Consider the following 24,907-nt stretch of genomic DNA (forward strand, 5'->3'; position numbering starts at 1 on the left):
TCATGTAAAACCTTAAAAACTTAAACACGTATTTATAAAAGTATAGACGTGCAAGTTAATTAGAAATTAATTAATAATTATAATAAATCATCAATCACCCAAAAATTTATAATGCAATAATCATTCTATTGATACAAACATGTTTTAGGTTGTATTACTCACCTCTCACCTAAAGTCTAAAACCCATGTATGATATTAATAGTAAATATATATATATATATACATATATATTCATGGTAGGTAATGGTTAAAAAATGTAAACTTACATTTGAGAAAACTGCTCTTGACAGAGTTCGTCTTGGTCATTGGTCAATGACTATGTAGTCTAGAGAGTACTTCCAAAATCAAATCTCTGACTTTTTCAAAAATCAATTTTGGCTACCAACATGTTTTATATGTGCATGTATATAATATACTGAAATATATCATTTTCCAACGTATTTTTAATTGATTTTTGTTGTCAAATTACTCGCGCAGACCGGTTTAACTTAATTGCACTCAACCGGTTGTCCCTCTTGTAGTCAAATAAATTGTACTAATAAATTATATACAAAGTTTCTTCAAATACTTTGGTAATCAATGTTGATGGACATATGTGAGGAGATGATTTGATTTGGAACATGGGTTTTCAACCTTTGAAATTAGACCATACATATCAAGAAAAAAAAATTAAAAATGAAAATTTTTTTGGGGGTTGGTGGCTGGCTGGGTAGTTTTCAGTTTAAATCAATCAAAAGTAGAAGGGATAAGCAGCAGAAGATATATGTGTACATACATACATACATATATGTAGCAAATTTGAGTGGAAAAAGTCCAAAAAACAGGTGCCTCAAGGGACAGGCTCAAATCTCCAACAAGAAGCGCCCACCTACCAAACTTGGGAGGTTATTGAACCCAAAGTCAGTAGAGAATAATAAGTTGGGAGGAGTTTGGTTTTTGAAGTGGGTCGGTCAATGGTGTATGAATTCTTTCTTTCTTTCTTTCACAGTAAATCCTCACCGAGATCAGAGGTTAAAAGCATTTACTGATGAAGTTAAAAGCATCTAGCTCCCATGGTGTAAAAATTCTCATTTCTAAATGGGTCATTGCGGTTTGATTCTTATTAAGGCCTCTTATATTTCTCAGACTAATTAGCCAGGTCTTGTCTACCGTCAAGAAAAAAAGAGTAAGAGAAAGAAGTAATGACTGTGATACACCAACTAACGGTCTTTTCTCCAAAGAAAAGAAACAAGAAAAAACTAACAGAGTCATAAGGATAATCATGATCATCTCTACATACTCCAAAATGAGAACACTATAATTCTTTTTACACTGGTTTTTGACAAGAAAAAGGAAAGAAAAATCTCTCACCATGACTCTGATGACTTGTTTGTTGGGTTCCTTTTTAAAAAAAGGGTTTATGTGCTACCTTTTGTAGAGATTTAAAGTAGGGAAGAAAATTTTTGGCATTTTTTAGTGGGGTTGTAATTATTTCTGATTAGGTAAACTATGAAATTTGAAAGATGGGGGTAGAAAATTTTCAATTTTATATAGGGTGTAATTATTTGGATTAGGTAAAAAGTATGAAATTTGATGCAAAAAAGTTCCCAGAATCTATGCAATTAATTGTCAATTTTAGTAGAAACTACATTTGATTTGCTAAAGATGGTTTGAAACAAGTCAAAAAGAACATAATCTAGAATAACCAGGACAAAATGGGATCCAAATTACCAACCAAAACCAGATGTCAAAGTCAATTTATTATCTCCCCTTGGAGATTTCAATCAGATTCTTTTCATTTGAGCTCCATCTAGATTTGGTCTAAACTACAAACCAACCAACCTGATAATTAAGAAACCACTCTTAAAACAGAATATATATATATATATATATATATATATTTTAATATATACTAGTCAAAGCAACATTTCCACAACACAAAACTAATTGGGTGAAGAGTCCATTTCAGCCTATGAGATAAAACAGCTATCTTCAAGCCCACTCAAAAGATCGTTCAATATTTTGATCTTTTTGTGTGGATAGTTGCTAAATTATCACCAATTCAAAGAGGACAGTTAACACCATTAAAGGCCCGGCCCGCCTACTCTCACTACATAGACATCCCATATGTACAGCTGTATAAACAAAACAGAATGGCCACAACCCAGCGCCTATTCTGTCTTTACCAAAACTCCCAAAATGCTCTTTCGGCCTCAACTTTCACATTTACTTTGTCATCACTCTGAGTCCCTATGAGTCTCTGCTTTAGTTTTCACCCTCCAGCTTGATGCCTTTCAATTTCAGACGATCAACTTTTGAAGCTTTTGCAGAGGCATCTTTTCTTGGCTTGTCAGTGCCAATAGAGTTGTCTTGGGTCGTTTTATCAACAGTTTTAACACGTTTTCTGGCCTTGATTTTGGATGAGATACTTCCAGCTCCACTCCTGAAAGCCCATTATGATTTTTGGTTCAGATCTAAAACATGCCAGCAAATAATGATTAAAGTGACATACTAACTAACCTTCTTGCAGACGAATCAGCCTTCCCTCGTTTGGCTGACTCACTTTCTTTCTTCTTGTCTTTCACCTTCTGTACTCTGTGCAGACCCCAAAAAAAAAAGGAACAAACAAACAAACATGCAAAAGATTATTGATATCAAATATTATTCCTTTCCTCAAATTTGCTGACTATAATATGGTCTATTATTTCAGAGAATTTGAAAATTCCTTCCCTGATAAGCATATTCGTGGAACAATTTTTCAGGGAAGAAAAGATATCGACTTAAAAACAGTACTTACAAATCTGATGAATTCTCTTGCATTGGACGATTGATGTCATTCTCCTATTAGTATTATTAACATAATTGCTTGGTCAGTTAATTTCCTGAAATGCAATATTGCACAACAAAACAGAAAATAAACCATGGAAGAAAAACCTACTCCCTCAGGGAAATCATTATTTCCAATCAGCTTCCAGTTCTCCTTTTTGAGATTCAATAGTTCTTCATCACCATCAGAATATAACACCTAGGCAAAAAAGTCACAACAGAAATATCATATGAAGAAAAGAATAAAACATCAAGATGGTCAATGTTTTACAAAACCAAATACGGCAGAGCAGGGAGGAGCCACTGGAATTAGTTTTCCAGTTTCTTCTAGCATGGAATGTAAAAGGAGATAAAAAGATTACAACTCCAAGCTCTTTATGCAAGCACCAACCCAATCCCCCCAACCCAAAAAAAAAAGAGAAAAAACAAACACCAAGACCAGATTACCTTTGGAACCATTAGGATGTCAGCAAGAACTAGGCAGGTTCTCATACAAATGAAGAAGGCCCCAGAGTTGATACTTCAATATTATGGGATGATTATGCAATTATAATCTCTTTATATTACTTAGACATTTTGCTTATTTAGGACCTACTAATAGAATAGGCTTATTAGCAGTTTAGTATTCCATCTCTTGTCTAGTTAGAAGTCTTACTTTGTTATTTCTTTCTATTTAAAAATTATATTTATGTTAAGCCATGTAGACACCTTAAAAATACACTGGAGATCCATTATTACTAAATAAAATGCATATGAATACCAACTAATTTTCTCTCATTGAATTGAGTTCCTCAAAATTCTGTGATTGTGCTCGTTGTCAATCCCGGTAATTTTGGATTAAATTTATCTGTTCTTTCCTTTAAATTTTGTCTTCCTAAACCCTATTCCATTGTGCTACATCAGGTTCTCAAATATGTGAAATAAATCCCAGAAAAATGACATCAAAGTAAGGTTATCTTACCCTATGTTTCTTTTTTATATGATCATAGGAATCAACAATACCTTCATAAAACCTGCAGAATATAAAGATTTAAGTGAGAGAGCATAAATCAGAACTTTCACCATCGTACCATGGATGTCCTTCAGAAACACAAACTAATGTCAAATGTCTCAAATATTAGTATCAAATAGGAGGTTATTCCAAGATTTTCTAAACAGGTGGGTAAGCAAGAATTTCAAAATCTGACAAGTGTCTATTGAAAAGGATTTATATATATGAAGCAGCATAAAGTGGAATCAAGTCCTCCAGCACACTGATTCTTGTGCAAGCCTATCTAATGCACTTGCACAGTTCCCAAGTAAAACAGTCAAAGCTAAAAATTTATTCACAATCTCATATAGCCACAAGAAAAAAGGACATTATCCTCACCTGCAATACATAAATCTGACATATCATTTAAACAGAAAACTTAGATAACGAAAATGGCCCTTGTCTGTAATTGATACCTCTGATATATCAACTTAACAGAAAACTTGATATAAAAACAGAAAATAGTCCGCATATCTCCCCCCTAATATCAGCATTGAAGAACCTCATACGAAAATTCATAAATTTCTACGCAGAGCAAAGTTATTTCCAAAAATTTAAACTCTAAGCAATAAATTCAAATGAAAGAACAATTTTGCTGCTAATGAAGTATCATCTGTAAAAAAAGTACTTCATCAGTCCCCAGACTGATAAGCAGACTGTCATAGGAGATTCTAAATCCTAAATTGATAGATAATTTGCTATATTTATCTAATCAAATGCTTATTTTCTTTTATACTGTTAAATTATTAAAGTCAAGAAAAAATATGTTCAACTATACTTTTCGAAAATATATCTCAACAATTACATATTTAAGAAGAAATAAAAAAAAAACAACTTATTCTTAATTTTATATTGACAAATTGTCGTTAAAAAAACATTGAAAGAAACAAACAAAATTACCTCACTACTTCAAAAGTCAAACCGGATAATCAAAAGCTTTATCGATGAGTAGAAAGAATGATGATAGTACAATAGTTTGCATGAACAAATTCACCATTTAAAGAAAAATAATAGAGGGCAAAATACAAATTGTAGATTCTAAACCACTCACATCTTATCCAGGGGCCACCAAACCTTTATTTTTCTGCCAATCAATTCCTCACCACGGCGAAACCCTTTTGATTCCTGAATATGGAAAATAAGTATTTCAGAGTTTGTTAAAACACCAAATTCTCCAATAAATAGAAGCAAATGTTTGTTCATCAATATTAGATGTTTAAGTTCATACTTTCTCCAATATTTTTTTGTTCTATAAAAAAAAATGATAATGCATGCATAACCTAGACAATAAGCAAAACCCTACCAAATTATCACTGAAGGAAAAAAACCAAATAAAATGTGGGATGCATCACAACCAGATACAAGTTTGATGGCTAAATGGGAGATCAAATTCATACCGTTTCAGTGCATGTAGTTAGTTTCCTTTTGAGATTTCTCTTAGGCATTTCGTCAATGTTACTTTCTTTTTTACCAGATTCTTTTCCTGAAGACTTAGAAATCACCTTCTGCACAGTTGACAAGAGAATAAAACAAAAAAAACTATGGTGTAACAAACTTTTTATATATATAGGATAGAACTTTAAAAATTTAACTTCATACCTTTTTCCTAGATGCTTCGGTAATAACTTTGTTTGCAGTAGTATCATCCGGAAGCCAGTTCTCAGAAGCCTCAATTTTTACTACTGTCCGACGCAGCTCTCTTTCCTCAGTATCAATTGAGGCTTTTCCTTCTTTCTCTGAGTACACACAGCCAGGTGCCTGAGTTGTCTGCTCAATCTCCTTCATGGCATGTCCAAGTTTTGAGTTTTTTCTTTTTTTAGTTACTGGTTTACTTCTGTCTTCAGGTTCAACTTCTGCAGTTATATCTGCATGTTGTGGTGCTTTGTTTTCAACCAAAGCAGTCAAGACCTTGCTCTTGGAGATACGGTCATCATCCTGATCCATCATGCTGTGTTTCTTCTTAGGTCGCCTCTGAGCAGAATGATCTCCACCTGGAAGACTACTTGCAGATGGGGAAGAGAAACTTTTGCTTGCATTAGTTTTAGAGGAAACCCTTGCAGTCCTAGTTACTCCTTCCTGTGCCGAGGATGAAGGTGCCTTCTTCAAAACTAGGGTTGTGGAAGGTGAAAAATCAACTCCTTTTTCATGAGTCTTTTTGCCATGAGATATTTTAGGGTCTTTGTTAATTGTACAAATCCAAGAATGATCATAGCCTTCTACTGGATTCATCAAAGAATTAGGTTTCCGTCCCCTTTTTTTTGAAACAGTCTCCGGATCAGTTTCCAATTCAGCAGCCTTTGCAGAGACTAAATTGTCAGATCCAGCTCTGCCACTTGTATCAATATTTCTGTAATGTTCTGTGACAGAACTATGGTCTAATCTTTTTGAAGAATTATCATTTCTGGAAATCTCATTCTTCCTACTTGGATCAGTTCCATTAGCAGTCACTGGCTTGGAGCTTTCATCCACAGCTTGGTAAACTTCTCCTCGACAAATAGCATCTGCCGAAAGGCCCTTACTTCCCTGATAAATAAAAGTCTGGATTAATTCTGACTGTTAACACTGTATTGGTGTAGATAAAATGTGGGTCAATCATATCTTCTTCGTCAACATGTCATTTAAGAATGGCATCAACCTGTTCTGATAGTTACATTGTTGTAATGGCTCAAAACCACTCTCCTACTGAAGCATGTAAATGAAATCTTCCACTCAAGTCATAATTACACTCATAGAGGACACTACCAAAGTCATCAGGAGGACATACTAATATGACAATAAAGCCCACTTATGATGCCTTTCATGGGAAGATAATTTTGCATTATAAAGGAAAAAATGTAAGAAGTATACACTATACAACCATAATCAGACCCATGACAGACATTTTCTCACATGCACGACCACACAAGAATATTGGTCTACCAATCTGGTTTATCCCACAGCAGGTGGAAAATCGAATCCGAGATTGGAAACAGTAAAATCGATTTCTATCTAGACCTTTAGCTAGTCGGATGTAAAGAACTTTTTTTGGCCTAGACTTTTAGATGATGCTCAGGCTAGAATTTCAGTATACTTTGTCTTCGAATTTTCGGGTAGGAAATTAGCTCTTTTATCTCAGAACAATGGAATGTTAGTCTCATAGTTTCCAATAAACATGTATCCAATTTATGGAAAAAAGCATCGAGAAAATTATCACAAAAGTACTCTCTGGGGATTGAAGGGCTATCTCCAACAAGCACTAATCATAGCCCATCATGACCAGATATCAAACAAACAAGTTTCTGTTTTCTGCAAGACTTCATAAGCAGACGTGAGACCAGATCCCAAACTCGAAACCATAATGTGTTGGTATCTGAAGCAGGAGGTTACGAGAGATCCCGATTTTTTTGAACAAGAACTTTTAAACCTTTCTCAAATGAGACCAAGAGGACCGCACAAGGACCAAAAGGGAGTGCTATTAAAGGACAAACTGCATGTTAACAACCTAGATTGAGATCCTCTTAGTAAAACTCTCGGTCACTAAAAGCTGAAGGGATGAGCACTATTGAGCCAAATGGCAACAGATGCCTCGACAAACGCCCTCTTGGGACCAGCAATGGTGCAGATTAATGAAGGATGTTTCCACAATTCAACAAACTTGATTTTCCACATTTTGATGGAAACATAGATCCTCTAGTCTGGATGAACAGAGTTGAGGACTTCTTTAACCATCAACTACTAGCAGAGAATTGGAGACGATGGGACTTACTTCGTATCGCTTTGAGGGAGATGCCCAACTTTGATTCCTTGGATTAACATAAACCCGAAATCAGCAGGAAGATCTTAAAGCAGACTGTAATATTCATTTTGACTCATCTACTCTAGCAAAAAACTTGGTAATATATAAATTGTGCCAACAAAACATAATGGACAAATGGCAGTACATTAAGCAGCTAGCTGCTCATGCCTCTCCCCTTAAACCCGTGCAGGAGAGAAGATCTTCCTCCACAGTTTCCAAGAGTTTATCATGGTGAAGATTGACCTGCAACATTAGACTGATCTCAAAAAGCAATGAACTTGGTGTGCCTCTATGAACGCCATGATGACAGGAAACAGGTCAATAGAAGGCATGTCACTCTCCTGAGCCACAGTTTGCCAAGTAACTAAATCGCTCTAAGACAACAGGTGAGAAAAAGGGCTTGTTGTCACGAGCTGTATGTGCTCAAGCACACTTTCAAGAAGCTACTTTGGCTAGAACTAATCTTCGTAATCATTACACCTCTATTGGACTTTATTAATTCCAATAGTACTCATTGCTTTTTAGATAAAGCTTTTGTACCTGATTACAAATTTCAGTGGAATAATGTTGATCTAGGTTGCAGCATCAAATAGAGAACGTGTTCAAAGTCCAGGAGTATACTGCAATCTTCCCTTGATTCACAAAACTATTCGTTTACATCTGACCTTCTTTTATCTTATTCTTGCGCACCTTTTGAGGAAGTCTTCGAAATTAATTGGCTGAGAATTATGGGCCGGACCTTTTTCACAACGATGTCCTACAACATGGCACCCACAACCTACAATGTTTTCCCAGTTTGCATCCCTTCTACTTCTTCACAAACAATTTGTCATTTCTTGCCTTTCATAAGCTTTTTTTTTAAAATAACCTTTCATAAGCTTTTTAAACCACCCAAAGAGCCACCTCGACATTATCACCAGATTCTGTTGAAATCTGAAACTGGATTGTTTTTAGATTAGCCATACGACTTACTAACCTACAGAAAGATGAGAGTAGTAAGCAATCTACTGAGAAGCTCAAGGACATTGTATCCACCCAAGCCAACCTCCTCACATTCTTTTAGTTAAGAACGTTTACAATTCCTAGTGAATGTGTTAATTACCAGGCACTAAATAGCAAGAACATCAAATACAAGTTCTTCGATCCCAATGACTGTAGAACTTCTCATCATGGACCTAGGTTTTTCACTGAACTTGATTTAAATTCCAGGTACCACCAGAAACTAATGCACCATCATGTGAACAAAACCATCTTTTAGACTCAGCAAGGCCATTTCGAATTTCTCATTGTTCCTTCCAATTCATCAAATGCAATATGCTTTAAAATCATTAATGGATGTGGTTTTCTAGGAGCACTAACTATCATAGTTATTTTGATGACATTCAAATTTTAACGACATTCGAACCTATAGCAGGTCGTGGACTGAACATTTCCATCACTTGAAAATTGTCTTTGATGTTTCATTTCCTAACTATGTATTCCTTGATAAACTAATGCTTTATCCTTAAAAAGGTCTTGCACTTGGATCACATTACCTCTGAAAAGGAAGTAGCCCATGAATGACTAAAAAATCCCCAGTCCAACCGGTTGCTACCCACTATAGTAAGTGTCCAAAGAGGATTCTTTGAACTTCCAAACCACTAAAGAAAATTTGTTACGGACTACATAATTGCGGGACATTGAAAGCATGCTTGGTAAGAATTAATTCACTTAGATAGAGGAACAATCATTTATGTTTGATCAACTCAAGTAGGTGATGTCATAAACTCGTGCCAGCTCTCCCTAATTTTCCTCAATTAACTATTAAGTGAGACACCACACAATACAGTTTGAGACAATGTTACAAGAAGGCAGCAAATTAGCTGCTTGTTTCACTCAGGCCCTTGTACATCACCATTGTTTCCTTGTTTACAAGAAAGAACTGATCAGGTTGGCCAAGGCACTCCAATAGCTTAGTTGCTTCCCTACTTATAAGGGAAATACTTTGTGTAGCATATATACAATTTTAATTCAGCCTCAAATACCTATTAGAACAATGAGTAATTACCTCCTCAACAACACTAGCCTAGCAAATTAATGAGCTTAGATCTTATGGTAGAGTATAAGGCTAGTCAGGAAAACAAGGTGCTTAATGCTCTCTACTGCTACCATGAGGATTAAGATAGCTGCCACTATTTCGATGCTAGAACTCAATTTTTTTAATTGTGATAAGGATGACATCTGATCCTCCCATGAGTAGCAGCAGGTAGCTCTCAAATTTGAGGAAATTAAGGAAATTAACTTGTGGCCCCACCGTGACAGCTTGACCTTTTCCAAGAATCAGGCTTTGGGATTAATTCCCACCTTCCTTCCCTCAACCTAGCAATTGTTTTAGCTCTACATAATGTTGGAATGAGGGGTACCAGAAAACAAGGCAGATCGCAAAGAACTTCTACTAGAAAGGCCTTAATCAAATGTGCAAAATTACATTTGATGGATTTCATCAATCAAATAAGTCCTTCTAGTAATGGTGGATAAATTCTTTAGGTAAGGGCATTTTCTATTATTATCTCATCCTCACATGGTTACAATGTACCAAAACAAAACAGCCCTTTTAGTCGTGCTTGCTACAATATTTCACAGCAAGCAGACCCTGTGACCAAAACCAGACAATAACATATTTGTTTCTGTCAAGGTCAAACATTTCTCTTGTATATGTGTGCATATGCATATATACATACACACGCACAATGAGAATAGAACAGTTTGGCGTTGATAGTCATAAGCATCTCAGAAACTCAAGACTTGATGAATACATATAATATATGAGTATTCTCCCCGATAGAAGCATCCACCATTTTTCTTACTTTTGTTCTCAAAGGATGGAGTGTGAACTCAGTAATTTGATTTGCTGCTGGTAAAGAAATTTGCAGGAAACATACCAAAATCACATATAATAACACTTAGAGAAAATTAAGAAAAAGAATAAAATAACATGAAACAGTCCAATCTCAGCGAAGTATGACAATTATTCCGCATTTTACTCAGATAGGAGATTTGCATTAAAAAAATTAAAAAAAAAAAGGAGTACTGTACCAAAATTTCCCCCGACTCATTGACATTATGATGCTCAAGGTTATTGGATTCACTTTTGCAGATGGAAGCAACCAGTGGTGAATACTCATCCAAGGTTATGCCAGTAGATTGCACCATTTCCATTAAGTATGGTCTAAGTTTACGAGCACAGTTAGAAAGAACTTTCTCCCCCAACTTCCACGACATAGGCAAAGTGATCTAGAATGACAAATGAAGAAAGAGAATTAAACCTTGAAACCAATTAAAGCCAGGATAAATAAAACATTTATCGAAAGGAAACTACCTTATTTTCCTTTCTTACACTCGCCAAAAGAGGATGAAGAAGATCAAAGGCAATATCTTCACTTTCATCTAGAACCAACGTCATTATTGTTTCCATGGCCAAAAATACAGTATGCGGATGATTGGACCTTATAGTTGCACAGAGAAAAGATTATTGTTATTCTTAAAGGTAAATACTTGGTGGTTTTTTTTTGGGGAAAAAAAAGAGAAAAAAGAAAACAAGCTTTGAGCCTTTGATTCACCACAATAAGTACAAAGCAAACCTTTAATGTATATGCATATCATGATGCTATGACAAACACATTAGTACAGTATAAAGTTCATGCTCCAAATTCCATCACCTCTAAGTTCTATTAGGGACATACCACCTCCAATGCATACAAGAGATTGTATTTGTAGAAAAATAATTAAGCAAGTAGCTGTTTTAATCCACCACTTAACCATTACAAACAAATTTTGAAATAAAAGTAAGAGTAGTATTAATATCAAAAAGGTACTAAGGGAGCACCCCCCAAGTACAGAATTTACTTCTCAATAAGCAAATCTACAATAATACCTAAATCGTCAAAACAATCAATGTTATGCCCTAAAATATAAAAGCCAAAATAGTTAAACCACTTATCCTTGATGATATTAAAATTATGTTCGATACTATCAAAAGCCCGTTTCTTTCTTTCTTTCCAGATGACCTAGAACATAGTAAGAGGAATGAGACTGATGAATTTATTATTGCTGCCAATTCCCTCCCAAGCCATCAATTCCGAGTTGACATTCCCTGAGAATACCCAAGAGATCCCTAACAATCCCAGGATCATGTTCCACAGATTCCTTGTAGTGAGGCAGTTTAAAAGATGTGTCACAAGTTTCCAAATCTTCCTTACATAAAAAAACATCTGTTGACAATTGTGTGACATCTTTTCATCAAATTATCAGGAGTGAGAATCTTCCCCTTTGCAGCCTCCCAAGCAAAAAATGGTATCCTTGGAGGAGCACCATATTTCCAAATAATTTTGGAAGGAAAAGTTCTTTGAATGTTTTGTTTTTGGCTGTCCAAGAAGCGATACAGCAAATTGACAGAAAATATTCCATTCTTATTGAGGTTCCAAGTTAATTTGTCATCTCTATTAGTGAGATTTATGCCGGCCAAAATAAAAAGCATAGATTCATAGTCCTCCAATTCCCAATCATTAAGGTTTCTCACGGTCAGGACATTCCAAGAAGCATGACAGGTCGATCCAGCAGCTTCCCAAACAGATGCATGCTTGTTCTTAGCGATAGCAAACGTATGGGGAAATCTATCTTTGAATTTTTCAGTTCCGCACCAAATATCATCCCAAAAACGGATCTTTTGACCATTCCCGATATACCACTTAGAACAAAGGAAAATAGCATCATTCAAGCTACTTATGTTCTTCCACAACCTAATACCATATTTGTTGTTCTGGATGTGAGAAAGATCATGAGGATTGCCTTTGAACATTTACAATTGATAACCAATTTCCATAAACTGTCGTTATCGTTCCAAAATTCATAATTTCCAAATCCATTTCCCAAGCAAGGCCTTGTTTAATTTAGTCAGTGATCTCAGCCCCAAGCCACCTTCTTTCAGGGGTTTTTTAACTTCTGACCACTTAACCAGCTGACATTTTTTGTTGTTTTCACTGTCCCCCATAGGAAATTGCATTGTGTGGCTTCCAATTTTTTGGTAACATTTGTTGGAATATTGATAACAAATAGGTAATAGATAGACAAATTAGAGAGAGTGCTCTTTATGAGAGTTAATCTGACTCCTTGAGACAAAAATTTCCTCTTCCAAGTGGCTAATCTGTTGTTGAACGGTTCAATCACCGGTTCCCAGCATCTTTTGTCCTTTTTCTTGATTCCCAAAGGTACCCCCAGATAAGTGATGGGGAATGTTGATTTTTTGCAGCCAAGGATATCAAAGAATGTATTTTCAGTATTGCAACAGCCCAGGTCAACTAATTCAGATTTGTGGAGATTAATCTTTAGACCTGACACAGCCTGGAAGCAAATCAGAATGCATTTGAGGAATATTAAGTGACTTGTGTTAGGTTGACAAAATATGAGGGTGTCATCCGCGAAGAAAATGTGAGAAATTTCAATGTGTCCTGAGTTATTTCCCACCTAAACTCAATGTTTTTAGCTCTCTCAATTAGTTGATTCAAAGCCTCCATAACAATAATAAATAAAAACGGTGATAGTGGGTCCCCTTGTCTCAAACCTCTAGAAGCCGTGAAAAAAGAGGAAGGCCCACCATTCACTAATACAGCTAGACTCGTTGTAGTAACACAAGCTTTGGTCCAATTTCTCCATTTATTGCCCATTCTTTGCAGCAAATAATCTAGGAAATTCCAGTTAACATGATCGAAAGCCTTTTCCATGTCCAGTTTGCATAAGATGCCTTTCTTATCATGTCAAAAGGTCTCATCCACAACCTTGTCAGCAATAAGGATGGCATCAGTTATTTGTCTCCCATCAACAAACGCGTGTTGAGAATTACTGATTATCACACATGTAAGTCAGTCAACATCTTCGATAATAGTTCGAAAATGCAACCAATAAGGCTAATAGGGCGATAATCATTGAAGTTCTTGGGCTGAGCTTTTTTTGGGATCAAAACAAGAAATGTTGAATTGAGAGAGTGTTCCATGAGTATGAAAATCCTTAAAGAAATCAAGAATGTCCGGCTTAATGACCTCCCAAAAAAATTTGTAAAAATTTGATGTTGAATCCGTTTGGACCCGGGGCTGTTGAAAAAGAGGTTGTCAAGTTTGGGCCTATAATTGTTGCTTTCTTTATACAATTTTTGAAAATGCTCTTTTGCACCCTCTCTAAGAGCCTCATCACCCTTGATGCATTTGTCATCCATATTGAGTTCTTCAATGTAGTTCACTCTTCCTCTGTGATTAGCTAGCATATGAAAGATTTGGAGTTTTTATCTCCATCTTTGATCCACTTTTCTCTAGATTTTTTTTTTCAGGAGGTAGCTTCCATTTGTAGTTTCTTGGCTAAATCAGCTTTCAGATGACATTTCCTCTCCCTTTCCAGGAAGTTCAGAATACCATTTTCTTCTTTCTATCAAAGGAGTCGATTTCAGACATAAGATCCATTATGCTTTCTTCCTCTTTTCCGCCCGTGTCACTGGCCCATCTTTTAATTTCCTGCTTTAGGGATTTTAGCTTGATAGCAATTCTCTAACTGATAGAACCCTGAATATGAGTGTTTTCCCATGTGTTATTGACTTAAAACTTTAAAGCTTTCAAAACCCAGCCATTTGTTGTCAAGCCTAAACGGGACAGGACCCCATTTGATGCCATCCATGGTCAGAGAGATCGGAAAATGATCAGACATGGGTCTTGAGAGAACATTTTGATTGACACGAGTTAATTCCAAGAGCAGCTCAGATGTTATAAGGAATCTGTCTATTCTAGAGAAAGATGGTTGGCTTCTTTGATTACTCCAAGTCCATCTAAAGAGGCAAATCATTCAAATCAAGTTTGTCAAATAATGCCCTGAAATCATCCATATCATTATTGGAATAGTTGCTATCTGATCTTTTAGAGTTTCTCAAAATCATGTTGAAATCACCGCCAACAATACCCTTGAACCCCCAGGCATTTCTTACATTAATTAATTCCTCTTCAAGTAGAAGTCGTTCCGAATAGTTGCCTCTGCAATACACCCCAGAGAAATACCAAGAAATGATATTGTTGTTAGAAAATAGACAGGAAAGAGTTACTTCCCCTGTGACAACATTCTGACAATGAACTCTGTCCGTTCTTCACATAATTAAGATGCCACCAACGAAGCCTTTAGTAGGGAGAAAATGTCAGCCAATGTCGGACATTTTCCACAGACTGTGAATAGTTTTTTCAAAAATTACCTCCATTTTTGTTTCTTGAAGGCAGATGATGGTAGGCTTCCATCTATTCAAACAACCTCTGATTATAACCCTCTTTTTATGGTCATTAAGACCTCTAACATTCCATGAAATAATTTTGTCAATCATTTGGGTAGAAAGAGAATGGCATCTGATTCCTTGGATTTTTTGTTGCGACCCTCATAATTGATTGGCGTCTGTAACTGTTTTAGTTCTCTGGATCCACTCTCTGTCTATTTCTTTTTGCCGGATTGCAAGAGTATAGGCTTGTTTTTGCAAATTTCTAATTTTTTCTCCAACTCAATTTGTAAGCTTTTAGCCTCCATTTCATAGCCGAAAAAAGAAGCCTCAAGATGTTTACTAAATCTTTTGGTTCGTTCGTTAGGCATTCCTCATCAGATTGATACAACACCATTTTGTAGCCCATACCAGAGAGTAGTTCTTTTTCGAGACTCATAGCTGGAATGCATGAGCTTTGATGAGCACCAGACCAGGAATTTAAGCAAAGGACATTTGCTCCCATGTCTCGACAGGGAATTTTAGGGCTCTGTTTTTAAATGACCAAAGACTCATTTTCCTTTTGGTGTTCTAGTAAAATGATCGAAATTGGTTTCGGGTTTGGGTGCAGATCCTTTTTCTTTTCTCTCCCAACCCACTTAATTTTTTTATGCATTTTGGTCGGGGCTAGCCTTTGGTTTGTTCGTGTTACTTGGCCCACTTCATTTGTCCATTTTGCCTTTTCGGTCCAAGTGAAACTGGACTTCTTAAGATGGTGAGTCCTCTTCTGTGTTGGGGAGACCCTCTTTTGATTTTTCCCGCCTTTGCTTTTCAGTTTTTGAATTTCAAAAACTGAATTTTTGGGGGTTCTATTCAGGTTGGGTATTGTTGTCACCACCCGCTTAGGATTGGCGTTGTGAGGTTTCAGCGCTTCTGCATATGATTTCTTCTCTTCCGTCGGGAGTATGAAGCGATCGGTGTGTTTGCAGTTTGGGCAGCATAATGATATGTGAGAAGATACAAATTGTACCTGACAAGAACGGCAGAAAGGACGGGTATGATCTGAGTGTTCCAAAAACGGGTTTTTTAGAGGTGTTTCAGTGAGTTCAAAAATGGCTTTCATGGTGCGCCACCATCCCCCGGACTCAAAACCATCAGGGATAAAGATTATTTTAACAGAACCTTCTCTTTCTTCCGATAAAACAAGATTTCTGCCCCTTCTCTTCCATACCAAAGCCAGGAAGAGTTGACGATGTTGTCCTTTAATGTTCCTGCCCCATGAATCTTTGCCTCTATTCCAATAGAAGTCCTTTAGGTTTTCAATCAGCCATTCAACTTCTAGTTTATTGAGATGGATAGAGATTCTGTTTCCTCTTCCATTTTCGTAGATTCTCAGCCCATCGAGCTTCTTTCTATTGCAAATAATGTCAAAAGATTTTCCCACTATAAGGATGAAGCGTTTATTGTTTACGGATAGCATTGAGGAGAAAAAAAGAAAAACAGTCAGCCGATACGTTTGGGTTTGACAAGGTCGAGTTAAGAAGGGTTTGAAAGGTAGCGAGAGAAGAGATGGTAGAGAGTGAGAGGACGAGAAAGATTGAGAAAGTAGAAAGAATTTTAGAGAGAGAATGTCTTAGAGGGAGAAAGTGCTGAAAACCATAATAACCATTACAAATAATATGGGTATAGAAACATGGTAATCCCTGTATTTCGCTCTAGCCAACTTTGTTTGGCTTCCAATAACATGCATATGCCAACCAAATAACCTATGGATCATTCCTAAACATGAGATTTTAAAATCAACAATTAAGATAACTACCGCAACTCCCTAATGTCATCTCCAGTCATTCTAAATATTATTATGCGTTTTCCTATTAACAAGAGCCAATACCATGCATGATAAAATCATCAATAGGCAACATCTACAAGACTCTCTGTTTTCATATGAAAAATATTTACAAGGCTCTTACCCAATAATTTTGAAGAAACATTGGAACATCTGAATAATCAATGCATCACACTCCAGATCCAACATCACCAAGCAAGATCTAACTTTTGCAACAGTATCAAGAATTGATATAGCTTTCTTATAACAGCAACTAGACGCATGAGATAAATTTTCAAAAGCAGCTACAGTTAAATGAAAGATTTCCTGCACATCGAAAAGTAGGAAGAGAAACATATTTGAGCAGTAAAACGTAACATATTTGCTAGATCTGGCCATTTTTGTTGCTAGCATATTATTGAAATCGAAGCTATTATCAATTGGGTTAATATAAGGGATTACCTTCATTTGTTCATCATTGTACGGAGCATCTGGTGCTGTTATTCTTGTAATCTCACTAATGCAGGACACAACTGAAACCCTCACATCCATGTTTAAGTGTCCCAAAAGGTCAGTAGAAATTAATGCTTTCATCGAGGGCAACAAGGCATTCTGCATTGATCTGGAAGGTGCTTGCTCAACATTTGCAAGCAAATGCTCAACCCTCTACAAAAAAGAAAAAGATGTTAAATAGTTATACCAAAGACTGACGAGATAAGAGAGTGGCACAGAAAACTACTACAAAGTGCATAGTGAGAGCAACAACAATCATCAACTTTTACCACAAACATATAATTAGTTGGAACTCTCACTAGCATTTGAATAAAGAAGAGAAAGTTCTAAGGTATAAAATAAACAGGAAAATCATACAGTCAACAAGCATAAAGAAGAGAAGGAAAGATCAACAGGTCCGTGCGCATCATTAAAAAAGAATATCATTATAAATGATGTGTATGGTGATTGAAAAAAAATCGATAACTTTTACCAACTGGAAAGTGAAATTAGAAAATCATATAAGTGTATCTCCTCGGCTAAAGTTTTTGCTGCTCCTTTTTACTCTTAGAAGAAGCAACTACAACTTTTACCACTCCAACAAACCTGATCTTGACATCAGAATCTTTCCATCTCATGGATTCACTCAGGCATTAAGCTTCACAACTCCTAGTTTCTGGATAGTTAGTCTCAGCTTCATCAACTGTTTCCTCCTCTGTTTATTTGTGGCTAAACTAAAGTTTCAGGACCTCCTGCATTCGGAGGAGGTAACATAATAATTCCAAGAGGGGGTTTTGTATCAGTGTTCAGCAAAGGCAACCTCAAACTGATGAGAACTAGATGGAATCAACAGAAGCAACATCTATTTTCGGCTTTTTTTCAATCATACAACCGACATGGCAAGACTTTCTACTTAATAGAATGAAACTAACCTTGTAAAAGTTTCATTTCAGGCCGACAGTACAGGGAGGCCAAACATCCAATACAAATCAGAGAAAAAATTACTTCGGCACCTATTAAAGAAAGGGGAGATCCCCCCCCACACAAAACTTAATTTCCTCAATAGTCAAATAGTAACAGCAAACACCAATCTGATGGGAAAAGCATGGCAGATTTGAGAAGTCATCTCACTTGCAATACATGGACCCCTCTCCTATCTACTTCTCTTTCTTTCTAAATGATGTACGTGACATCCAAACTGCCCTTCATATTTGTCAGTAAATCCATATCTTTATCATGGATGTTTCACCCCCTTGTAAATTTCAGACAGATGTTTTGGCCCTACATTTTTTGCTTTCATTCTAATTAAGAAAAAGAATTTGCTTTCACCTGCCCAAAAATAAAACCAGACAACCATTTAAGCCTAAGAAGTCAGAAAACACAATGAAGAACTCATGTTGTACATAATACATTAATACAGAAGCAGAACACGCCAAGCCAAGTGCATTCTCGTCAACATTGCGAGAAAGAAATATAACCCCCATTTGAAACTAGAAAAATCAGATAACTCATCTTAACCAACCTAAACGATAATATAATTATGTTGTTCCAGTAAGCAATCATCAACATACGAAAAAACTCCATTTTTAACAAACAGGAATAATACTTAAACAACAATCACCCAATTTCAAGCCGTCGCTCCTACAGAGACAAAGACGCCAACAAATAGAATGAAAATTTTCAGGCAATTCAAGAAGAATACCAAAAAAAAACACCAAACTCTCTTCCAAAAAAGTGAAAATACCGATTCGAACATTCACACTCCCTCCAAAAACCCGCGAGAAAATTAGTAAAAGAAAATTTAAAAAAAAAACGCACATACTACATGCAAATATAAGAGAACGGGGAAAACGAAAAAAAAAAAAGTCACTTACATCTAAAAGTTTAAGAAGATTATCAATGGAGGACGGTGGAGTAACAAGCATGTTGCCAGCCTCCTTAAGCTGTTCCTCTATCTCAATTTCCCTGTCAAATGGAGCCATCTTTCACACTCTATCTCGATTTCAAAATCCTACATCCGTATCTTTGTACGAATACTTTCTTCTTCCCTCAGAGATTTCCGCGCTCAAACCTAGACACCATTTTTCCCCTAATCAAACACTCAGCGACCGTCACCATACCGCGCTTAAAACCCCATTCTAAGGGGGGTTTATAGCAAAGTGTCGAGCAGAGAACCTGGACACGTGGACAGTTCCGGATTCCGCCTATTCTATCAAATTTAATTTATTTTTCACCCTTTCAAATCCGCCTACTTATTTCTTCATTATTCCATTTTTACCTCTCCCTTACATTTTCTTATCAAATGTATAATTTTCTTGCTTTATAAGTGAAATATGTATATATATATATATATATTCTTATTATTACATAATATTTTATATTCTTGTAAAAATAAGATTACGAGAGAAAATAAAGGAAATTCTAAAATAATAAATAAATAAATAAATAAATTTTTTATTATTCCTAATTATATTGTAGTATTTCGTTTACTATATTAATTGTGATTTTTTTTCTTGTATTAATTATAATTTAATACCATTTTTTTTTTCTTTCTCTTCAATTTAAGGTTTCTGCCATTAATGTTGTTATAGGGGTTATATCCATTTATGGGAATCATTAATAATTTACCAACTGAAAATTAAGGCATTCAATTTGTTGCTAATATTTTCATCTAAAGAGTAACAAATTACAATGTATTCTATCTCTATATTATACATATATATATATGTATATGTATATAGCATTCAATGAATGTCATCTTTGATATTTCTTACTTACATGATTCATTTTAGTTTTTATTTGAATTATATTTTATTAATTTCTTTTAGATGTTAATTATGTCATATTTAATATTTTATTATATATATATATATATGCTGTCATTTGATTATGAAATTCCAATGGATTATATAGGAAATCCTATAACTAACAACATATGGGGATATACTTCAAAATTATATGGTATTGTATAAATAAGACAAAATAATGGTATTATAAGGAAGAATGAGGATGATTACCATAAAGTTAGTCACTGGCAATAACTATTTCAGATAACATAATATTTTCATAATAAAATTTAATAAGTTTAACTCAAATTATATTTCTCATATCATATAAAATAATAATAAAATTATTTAAAATGCATTAAAAATGATAACAAGTCTGAGTATAGAGCAGGTTTTACAAAACTCAAATTGAATCAAGTTTTATAAATAAAAAATCTGAACTTATCTCGAATCTAAAACTATTTTACCAAATTAATGTTATTTTCAAGTAGATTGAATTTTTACTAAAATTAAATCAGAGTTAAATCGATGAACAAAAATATTAGTAAGAAAAATTTAGTGCAAATAAAAAAATATGCGTAAAGATTAAAGTAGATGCAATAAAGTATAAAAGAGCGAGATAAAGATAAGAAGCAAATGTAAAGAAGATAGAGAAGAGGAAGATGAGATGATGGGCATCGAGAAATCCATTAGTGATGTTACACAAAGAAAAAGAGGAAGACGATGTCCAAATCCGCGGGGAGAAAAACGAAAGAGGAGACAAGTAGATGAATTGAGAGGAAAAGTAAGAAAAAATTGAAAAAAGAAGATGACAAAAAGAGGAGGATAAGAAGAATAAGAAGAGGAAGTGAAGAAGATTCAAAGGTTTATAGAAACTCAAAATTTTTTATTGTTGATTAAAATTATATATATATATATATATTATGTATTTAGCTAAAAGTAAAGTATATATTATATTAAAAAATATGTATATCTTAATTTTTGTTATATATTAAAATTAAAATATATATTATGATTTAACTAAAATAAATGTCTTATATATATATATATATATATATATATATGTAACCAAATAGGAGTAAGGTGTATTTTTCTTGTTTAAACCCAAACTCAACCACTTAACACATGACAAAAAAACACAATTCCACTTAATTGTTATATTCATTATAAGAAAAATAACGAGATATTCTCTAAAATACACTTTATACAATTATTAAATATAATTTTATATTCACGAATTTTATTTAATAAATTATATAAAAATAATTTAATAGTATCATAAAACTATTAAAATAAATGAGAAATGTAAACAAAAATGGGAGGACAGTTAATTGTACAATCCAAATCTTAAAATTTGAAAACAAAATATTATTGAAAAGAAACAAAAAAAAAGATTTGAGACGACATTCATATGCAACTTGCCGACATTATAAACCCAACTTAGCAATAAATATTATCATTTTCTAATAGTTCTAAATTGAAAAGAAAAAAAAAAAGAAAATCTTAGATCGATATTTTTATAAATATAAAAACGTGTAAAATATCAAATAGTATAGACCATAATATGGTAAATATATCGAACAAGTATGCTTAAATTTTACGATACTTAACTCCTCGATTTTTCAACCCTAATAATAACCATAATCTTCATTGAGCTAGTATACAAGTTACATGAACTATCTAGCTCTATCATTTGTTACCTAAGTGCATATTTTTTTCTCGGTTGATGTCGATACGATCTTTTTACATTACAAATGATTGTTATTAATATATAACCCAGACAATTTATCACCATCAAATACATAAATTAGCAGAGTTTGAGCTAATATTCTGATGCATCTATCAGGTATATGCTGCATTTGTAATTTGGATTAGTTTAGTTTTAATGGATAAATAGGAACCTCATTAACTGGCATTTCTAAAACAACATTATCTCAACAAAAACACATCATCTTGAAGCTAACTCATACTTTTTAAAATAGATTTTGAATTGTCTATTGAGTGAAAATATGTTGTATGCATTCTAATCACTAGTAGACAGAACTAATTTTTTAGATAATTTCTAATCACAAGCTCACATACAAAACCATTTTCCTTTCTGTAAAGATAGAACCAAATTGATGTTTTTTAGATCAAATCTTAAGGACCAAATTTTTTAGCCTACGCACATGATTTACTTCTTCAATTGTGCGGTTGATTAGTAGATTCGAAATCCATGATCAATAACTATATTGGTTTCTCAGAATCTAAATAAATGGATTAAGGATAACCTTTAAAAGACAACATCATAAACTCATATTCAAAAAGCACATGCAGTAGCTCATAATTCTAAATTGAGTAACCCAAAAATGACTATATAGAGAGAGGCACAATAATTGCAGAAAAAAGGGTCTACTGCAAAATGACTCCAATTTAGAACCCATCAAAAATGGCAAATCAGTGAGACTTAATATGACTCTGGACTACTGTCAAGGCTGAGCTTTCTTCTCCGAAGTCCTGAAACAAAGAAATGAGAAAGTATATTACTCCTAATTCTCCAGCAAAATAACAAGACCAGATTCATTAGAAATGTACATATATATACCTTGACAACAACACACGAGCAACCGACTACCTTCCTGGCTTTCCCCTCAGAGTCTATCTTGCACAGCTGCATGAACCAAGAGACCACATTAAGAACAAATAATGCGTAAAAGAGAGGCAGCTCTCCAAGCATAAGACACAAAGAAATTACAATTTAATGCTTTCAAAAGCATACCATGCAATGCTAAATATTTACAGTAGCAAAATTAACAAAAGTTGTAGTTGAATAGACAAGACTATGTGAACAATTCAGAGACTGCATTACCATGAAGAATTATCAATTTCAGAAACAAAAAAAAAAATTCTAAAACCCATAATAATATTATTATAAAATTATTCCAACACTTCATAGTATTATTCCGTAGAAAAACCCGCGAACAAATGAAAACTACAAGTCTCATTTTCTCATCACGACATAAGGGAGCAACAATACAGAGTTAATCAAAGATTAAAGAAGTTGGCTAAATATAGTACTTACTCCAGCCCATTCACCAAGGGTCTTAGCACTGGGAACTGTCAGTAGACTAACATTATGGTCATTGCAAAGTGCTTTCACTAGCTTGACATAATCAGTCTCGTTGCAATCCTCAGCTAATACACAGAGCTGGGCAGCATGTTTCTCAATCACCTTTGCACCTTCATGAAGACCTCGAGCCAGCCCACCATGAGCAAGAGATTTCCTTAACACATGTTGCAAAGCTGTAATCAAGTCCATCTCCTTAGGGACAACAGATGTCTCAGCCGCAACAGCAGCAGCACCTTCTTCACTGCAATAGTGACTCACAAAAAAAGTGAATCAGAAATGTCCTGGATTTCCTTTTTCTTTTGCAATCTTTGAAAGCAATACAAGTTTCGAGTCCTGCTATTCATGCAAAATTTAGCCTTTTGACCTCTAGTAAACATGCTATAGTGAGGCAACACATTGCATTGCTCGTTTATCTTGTTAATCCTGTGTGTATCAATTCCTTAATCAATGTCCAAGAACGTAAGTAAGACATTAAGTACATCCAAAGCTAAAAGGTCGAAACTTTGTACCTAATGCCATGTGAACCTGAAAGCAAAAGGCAAGAAAGTCCAGAAACAGTTTTGCGGCCCAAACGAGAACAGCTTTTCTATTTTTTGTTTGGAATTTTATACCCAAATTTGTTTGAAAAGAGATCTTATAGCTATTAAAATTACAAGGAAAATATTGTTGTGATGCTAGGGGCCCAGCTAGTTTAGGACTAAGGAGACTTACTGCAGAACTCAACAAATAAAAACAAACCAATCTATAATAATAACCAAGTCAATTATTGATATCACTGATTGAAATTCAATTAGAACTAAATCGAAAGCATGTTCATCAGCTATAATGGAAATATGGTATTCTGATTTGGTTTTACTCTATCGTCAGATCTTGGTTGCAAGTTAATCATTATGGGTTTAACTGTAGACAATAATCTCACACTTATGATAAGTGTGTTAATAAACAGATAAATTAGGAAAAAAACATAAAGTTCAGACCCAACAAAAACGATAAAACAATGCGAGAGAAACTTACCCTGACATTGTTCTCTTTGATTATGATCAAATTCTTTATAATCCCTGCAAGAATTAGATAGCAGAAAACACCATGCAGGTTATATCATCAACCGACCAATTGCAGAACTGTACTTAAAACTCATAAACCCGAAAGAAGAGGAAGAAAGAAAACGAAACCTCTCGGTGGAGGTGACGGCCGCAAGAGAAACGAGAAAGAAAGCAACAGCATTTTTAATGGCGCCGACTAGGTTAAGTCGTATATGAGCCGAATAAATATTAAAAAAATGAGTAGATACAAACGTATGTGCACAAGAGGAGCATAGAAAAGATACCTTCACACAGAGGAGTTGCCGCAGGAGGAGTTGCCGCAGGAGAAGACGCCGCAAGGGGATGCTCACCATGTAAATTAATGGAGTTGGATGAAAGCGAGATTTATATAGCATCAACGACGCACTTCTAAACCCTAACCCTAGACGCCCAATTGCAAATTCTTCAAATTATAGTTTCCTCCCCATCATTTATTTAATTTCCATATATCACCCATGTTATTAAACTTAAAAACTAATTACAAACAAAAAAAATATTAGTCACATCCTAAGTTATTCTACAAAGGCATAATTTTCTATTTAAATCATAAAAAATGTAATTCTAATGTTTTATAAATTAATATATATATATATATATATAAAGCTAGTACATATATTATTTATCAAAAAAATTAACGGTGTAACTTAATAATTTAATAGATAATAATAAAATAGATAAAATTATTTTTCTTTCAAATGAAAAATAAAAAACGGGTAAAAAAGTTAAATATAATATTAAAATATGATAG

At 34.5% G+C, this 24,907-nt stretch overlaps 2 protein-coding genes across 3 annotated transcripts; both read right to left on the reverse strand.

Moving 5' to 3' along the window:
• Positions 1–1,906: 1,906 nt before the first annotated feature.
• Positions 1,907–19,320, reverse strand: LOC110821133 (sister chromatid cohesion protein PDS5 homolog D-like). 2 transcript variants are annotated; one of them, XM_088220943.1, is made up of 14 exons: positions 19,057–19,317; positions 18,115–18,511; positions 17,153–17,356; positions 16,836–17,017; positions 10,969–11,095; positions 10,686–10,883; positions 5,435–6,358; positions 5,233–5,340; positions 4,887–4,960; positions 3,767–3,818; positions 2,918–3,004; positions 2,777–2,820; positions 2,500–2,574; positions 1,907–2,422 (listed from the first exon to the last, which is right to left on the reverse strand). In XM_088220943.1, exons 3-14 carry the CDS (start codon positions 17,306–17,308, stop codon positions 2,245–2,247), a joined length of 2,205 nt encoding a protein of 734 aa, XP_088077069.1. In that variant the 5' UTR covers positions 17,309–17,356; positions 18,115–18,511; positions 19,057–19,317; the 3' UTR covers positions 1,907–2,244. The 2 variants fall into 2 exon arrangements, with proteins under 2 accessions (XP_088077069.1, XP_088077068.1); XM_088220942.1 differs by lacking the exon at positions 18,115–18,511 and having other exon boundaries at positions 19,057–19,320.
• Positions 19,321–22,234: 2,914 nt separating this feature from the next.
• Positions 22,235–24,559, reverse strand: LOC110822608 (small ribosomal subunit protein eS12y-like). The gene is made up of 5 exons (XM_022052751.2): positions 24,405–24,559; positions 24,092–24,135; positions 23,030–23,318; positions 22,553–22,618; positions 22,235–22,464 (listed from the first exon to the last, which is right to left on the reverse strand). Exons 2-5 carry the CDS (start codon positions 24,097–24,099, stop codon positions 22,405–22,407), a joined length of 423 nt encoding a protein of 140 aa, XP_021908443.1. The 5' UTR covers positions 24,100–24,135; positions 24,405–24,559; the 3' UTR covers positions 22,235–22,404.
• Between the last annotated feature and the right edge of the window lie 348 nt (positions 24,560–24,907).

The sequence above is a fragment of the Carica papaya genome, chromosome 5, assembly GCF_054855325.1.
Source record: "Carica papaya isolate Zhongbai chromosome 5, ASM5485532v1, whole genome shotgun sequence".
Lineage (NCBI taxonomy): Eukaryota > Viridiplantae > Streptophyta > Magnoliopsida > Brassicales > Caricaceae > Carica > Carica papaya.

Bases quoted from the DNA above. Each gene is read 5' to 3' on its own strand.
- LOC110821133 (XM_088220942.1), bottom strand. From the start codon at position 19,164: ATGGCTCCATTTGACAGGGAAATTGAGATAGAGGAACAGCTTAAGGAG. The intron at 17,018-17,152 runs GTAATCCCTTAT...TTCGATGTGCAG, and splicing joins ACAATGATGAACAAATGAAG to GAAATCTTTCATTTAACTGT. The intron at 11,096-16,835 runs GTAAGAGCCTTG...TGCAACTATAAG, and splicing joins TGTTTCTTCAAAATTATTGG to GTCCAATCATCCGCATACTG.
- LOC110822608 (XM_022052751.2), bottom strand. The intron at 22,619-23,029 runs GTAAGTACTATA...TGGTTCATGCAG, and splicing joins CCCTTGGTGAATGGGCTGGA to CTGTGCAAGATAGACTCTGA. The intron at 22,465-22,552 runs GTATATATATGT...TCTTTGTTTCAG, and splicing joins GCTCGTGTGTTGTTGTCAAG to GACTTCGGAGAAGAAAGCTC.